The sequence below is a fragment of the Halyomorpha halys genome, unplaced genomic scaffold (genome assembly GCF_000696795.3).
Source record: "Halyomorpha halys isolate HHAL.00 unplaced genomic scaffold, Hhal_1.1 Scaffold1087.1, whole genome shotgun sequence".
Taxonomy (NCBI): Eukaryota; Metazoa; Arthropoda; class Insecta; order Hemiptera; family Pentatomidae; genus Halyomorpha; species Halyomorpha halys.
This window is the reverse complement of record NW_027115862.1, coordinates 144,273-149,467: the sequence shown is the minus strand read 5'-3', so window position 1 is coordinate 149,467 and position 5,195 is coordinate 144,273. Positions and strand designations below refer to the sequence as shown.

At 30.6% G+C, this 5,195-nt stretch overlaps 1 protein-coding gene across 7 annotated transcripts in view; it reads left to right on the top strand.

The window, feature by feature from the left end:
- Positions 1–1,580: 1,580 nt before the first annotated feature.
- The window catches only part of LOC106688234 (src substrate cortactin), a gene marked incomplete at its 5' end in the record, with an annotated part of 33,658 nt that continues 30,043 nt past the window's right edge, over positions 1,581–5,195 (top strand). For all 7 annotated transcript variants that reach the window (XR_010844973.1, XM_067052824.1, XM_067052821.1 and 4 more), the window contains 2 exon segments: positions 1,581–1,702; positions 2,670–2,784. Coding sequence is in view for 6 of the 7 variants with exons in the window: in XM_067052824.1 (XP_066908925.1) it covers positions 1,581–1,702; positions 2,670–2,784 (237 nt within the window).

The following is a 5,195-nucleotide window of genomic DNA, read 5'->3' as shown; positions in this document are numbered from 1 at the left end:
TATATTATTTCTTCTAGATCTGGTCCTATACTGTTCTCCCTACATTGGGTTCCTGGACTCCTTTACTATTCTGGAGTGGCACATATCCATTAAAGAATGGTTTCAAAACTGGAGGATTAAAATAAATCCTATCTAATTACTTTTACTATCCGTTGCTAACTCACAACATTTTGTCCTACTGTATCCTCTAATAATGTTCTACTTATCCTTGTTGAAAAGAACCACTACCTCTGATTGGATCTGAGCTAGCATCTAAGTTGGTGTCTTCATATTAGATTGAATCAAATGAAAACAGCTTGCTTTTAAATTCCAACATTTACTTGGCCAATGCTCCATACTTCCAATTCATTAAAAAGTTTATAAAGTATAGAGTTTATATGAGGGATTATATTGTACTCTCTGAAATGATTAAATTCCTTCTCTATCCAAGCCTTGCAACCTAAAATGCTATGAAAAAGTGAAAATGGTACAAATTTTATATGATTAAATTTTATTTGATTTTATTTCCTAATAATGGTACAAATAAAATTATTTATGAAGACCTTAATATTTCATACTACACTTCTTTTAATTCTAAATATCGTACAGAATCAAACTTACTAGTTGGCAACCTGCCATCCCAATCTATTCCCTAGTCCTAACATCTCCTTCGTTTGTATTGCCACAGTTGTGCTATCAATTCAAAGTTCTTCAAATTTATTGTTTTGTAATGCGATCATGAATACATAATATTAATATTTTTGGTCATTACTGCTCATTTTTCTTTTCAAACAGTTGATTGATTGATTAATGCATATCTAGATCTCAATTGCATTGCCTAGTTTATACGTAATGCATATGTAGTTGAAGTTTATACGTAATGCATATGTAGATATTGACACTCTATATTGTAGAGTATTGACTAAAGGAATAACTTTATGTAATGTGTGTATAATGGCAGTTTTAAATTTTAATTTATTTTGGAGTTTATAAAAAAAGAGATACAAAGTTATAGATTGATTTATTGAATGCTATTCTGTGTTACTGCATGTTATTTAAATATTTTCTTAAAATTGCTATACAATCCTATTTATTAAGGTTTTTGTGTAAATCCTCTTCTATTATCATAATGACATATATAATATGACAAAGAAATAATTTTTGTATTTCTAAGGCATTTGTGTAGTGTTCCTTTTAATATTCACTTACTCAATATTCTATACATGTTATTTGGTAGGGCGTACATTAAAAATAAAAACTATAATATACATACTGTAATTAGCCAACTACATAAAACTTTCAACATCAATTTTATGGTTACTAATTTACTAATTACTAAATTATTAATTAATATTATGAACAAAATAATAAATTTATTTCTTGGTGCTCAAAAAACCAATACTCAAAAGATTGTTTAACTCAAAATATATAACAATGTATATATCTAACAGGAATATATTTGAATTCTTTTTATTAAAGAACAATAAACCATACTTACATTAAAAATTTTAATTTAATAATATTTTATTATGTAATAAAATAATAAAGAATAAAAAAGAAGATAATTTCAATCATTTTTTAGTTGTAGAACCATTTTTCAGACTATGCAGTAGGATTTGGAGGAAAGTTTGGTGTTCAAGCTGATAGACAGGACAAATCGGCTGTTGGCTGGGACCATATTGAGCAAGTAGCACAGCACCACAGCCAGACCGATCACAGTAAAGTAAGCAGAAATTATTCTATCAGTCAATAATTACTTGATCACAGCAGCACGACAACTTGTTGCCATGGCAGGTTCTCCTGTATTAGCTTCTAACAGTTGTTTAAATTTTCAGTTGCTGCCTCTCAGTTTTGGGTCCTAAGCAGAACTTTTCACTCCTCTTCCCTAAGACAGGGTCTCCTCCATTAGCTTCTATCAGTTGTTTCAATCTTCAGTTGCTGTCTTCCAGTTTAGGGTCCTAAGCAAGATTCCTCTCTCCTTAGCTCGGTCAACTCTTCTTGTTTCATGTTGACTTTTTTTGAGGGTTTCATTCAGTTCAGATTCTTGCATTCTCATCATATATTCAGCTAATTTAAACCTTCCCAGATATATAATGATGCCTATGTCCAGATCTTTCATGAGGGATTTTGATTCATTATTGATCTTTTTTCTCCATTCTCCCTCAATGTAGATTGGACTGAAGATAATATGAAGAATATTTTTGCTCATGTAATAATAAATATTTTTTCTTGGTTAAGGCTCATGTCTCAGAGCCATAAGTTAGACCTAGTCAGACTAATGTTTTTTCTTGGTTAAGGCTCATGTCTCAGAGCCATAAGTTAGACCTAGTCAGACTAATGTTTTTTTTATAGAAAAGTTTGGTATTTCTGACAAGTATCTTGTTTGTTGAAATGTTCACAGAAACAACTATTGAAAGCAGTAATTCTTTTAATCTCTGCTGTCCCATCAGCATCTTTATTCACTTTTTATTTATTTACCATTCGTTATTTTTTAATTATCTATGCAAAACTAAATTTTGTTTCAACCAAAGTGTTAAATGATTTTATCTGATACCATCCAATAAGCATGGGAAAATTTATTTTCCCATTTAGTGGCCCAGGTTCTATTAATTGATGTATAAACAATTTGTGGCTATGTTATAATATTTGTATGTATGGATATATTAATGTATATTATTCTTTTATCGTAGGGTTTTGGAGGCAAGTTTGGTGTTGAATCAGATCGTGTGGATAAATGTGCGCATGATTTCAACGAAGTAGTTCAACATGTTGGGACAAACTATGAAAAAGAAAAGCCAAATATTGGTAAATATCTTACTATGATAATAAAGCACACATCTCATATCCCTCTAAATGTAAAGCACACATCTCATATCCCTCTAAATGTAAAGCACACATCTCATATCCCTCTAAATGTCTTTTTGAAACATTTGTTTAATTTTTTATTATTCATACAAAATCTTGAATTATAAATTAATATAAACCAGTTGTTCCCAACTGGTGGTCGTGGTCTGGAGACCATAGGTGGACCACAGGATGATCCTGCTGCCAACTGGTGGCGTGGTCTGGAGACCATAGGTGGGGCACGGGATGATCCTGCTGCCATCTATTTTGTGGGGACTTACTGTTCTATTGTTTACCTCCCCTCATTTTTTAGTATTAGCTGAAAGGTGACTAAAAATGCAATTTTACGTAACCCAATTTTGAAACAATTTATGGGGGCTTATTTTGAATCAACTTGGGAGTGGCTGTGGTCCACCTGGCTTAGTGGTCCACAGGATTCTATCATTTGGAAACCAATGGTCTAAATCAATTAGAATTGGATAAACAACTGAGTTCCTCGTTGGATTTCTCAATGTATTGCTTGTTTTAATATCAATAAAAAAAGTTTTTACTCTTAACAGGACCAGAAATCTATGAAAATTTTTTTTTGTTTATGTCTTGTGATGAGATATCTTAATACCTAATATTATCATTGGAGAAGTTTGTCGGGGAGTGCGGTCAGCAAAGAACAACATAAATAAACAAAACCATATTTATTTATTTTATGCCGACGTTTCTAATATTATAATATGTTTTTTATTTATCTTACATCTTTTGTCATTAGCATTACCATATGTTTTGATTTGCCCTACTTAACTTTATTTGTGTGAACTTTTGAGTTAGTTCAATTATGAGTTTAATAAAGCCTTACTTTCAGTTTCTAAAAAGGTTTAGTCATTATGTTAAAGCCACCTCAAATCGACTATGTCTTTTTGTTGGAAGGCTTTAATAATGAACAAAAAACAAACTGGCTCAGATTAAACATTTATTTGGTTCAATTTAAACATGGTAAAAAACAAAACTAAAAACTAACATAAATAAAACATACAAGCAAAAATAAAAAGGCCTTTCAGATAAAAATAAAATTAGATAAGTAAATTAAGAAAACAAAAGAGACAAATTTACAAAGAATATTAATATGTAAAATAAATACTGCTCGACTAAAAGGTTTGTCCACTCCGATAGGTCAGAAGAAGACTGCTGCCGAGATGTGTAGCTCTTGTTGCTAAATAAATCGCTGCAATAGTCCAGAGTTGGTGGAGTGGCTCATTGATGGTCCGAATATCCAACAGTCGTGTTGTATTAGGCGAGCCGACAAAATGAACGCAGACAGGGCTGCTAATGACGCTACCAGGGCCAATAATTAGTAGGAACTGCAATTAATAAAGTGGAAACACAGAAAAGGTCTGGTTCCAAACTGTAATGACTCACTAACTCACTAAAAATGTCCTAACTATTAAATTATAAGGGCAGACAGGGCTGCTTAGACGCTACCAGGGCCACTAATTAGCCGCAACTGCCCTAAAAAACTAAGATGGTCGGTCCGTTGCTAGGTGACGCTTCTTAGCAACTGTCTCTATTACTCATTATTACAAACAAATATAATTACACATTTTTCTTTTCAAATAACTAAATCTAAATAAAACAATACAAATAAAAATAAATGTAACTAAATTAAATACTAATAAAACTATATAACTAAAACTAAATACTATTTACAATTATTTACAACATAATTATATTATGGCGTTAACACATTACGTGCCTCATAATATTAACCTGAATGCAGTACATTTCACACACATATAAAATTATTTAGCTAAAAATAATTATACTTTCATGTTTGTATCTTATATCGGGCCAACCTTAGGTCAAGGCAGGTTTTATCATTGTTTTAGAAATAAAAAAAAAACACCAATCTGTGCTTTAGTTGTGAATTTATGAACTTAAAAAAAGAAATTCTTTGAGGTAGTATGATGTTTGATGTGCTTGCAACAAAATAAAACTTAACCACCTTCACTTCTTTTTAGAAGTTTGGTAAATGTTTACACAATAGTTAATTATTTAAATTAATATTGTTTAATTAATGTATTCAAATTATATATCAAGCACAATGGCCTAAAAGAGAAGCCATTGGCAGACTTTTTCTGTTTTTATTCTATAGTTTTTTCTTGGTTGATTAGTAAGGCTCATTATTGAAAATAATAAACCAAAAAAACAGTTTTAAATATAACTAACATCTTATGTTATGGCATCAGTATCAAAATAGTATGAATTCAATTAACAAATAATTTGACAGGCACCCTCGAAAATAATCATATAATAATAATAATATTCTTTATTTATGCTGGGACTGATCCCTTTAGAATAATATCTATAATTATTATTATAAA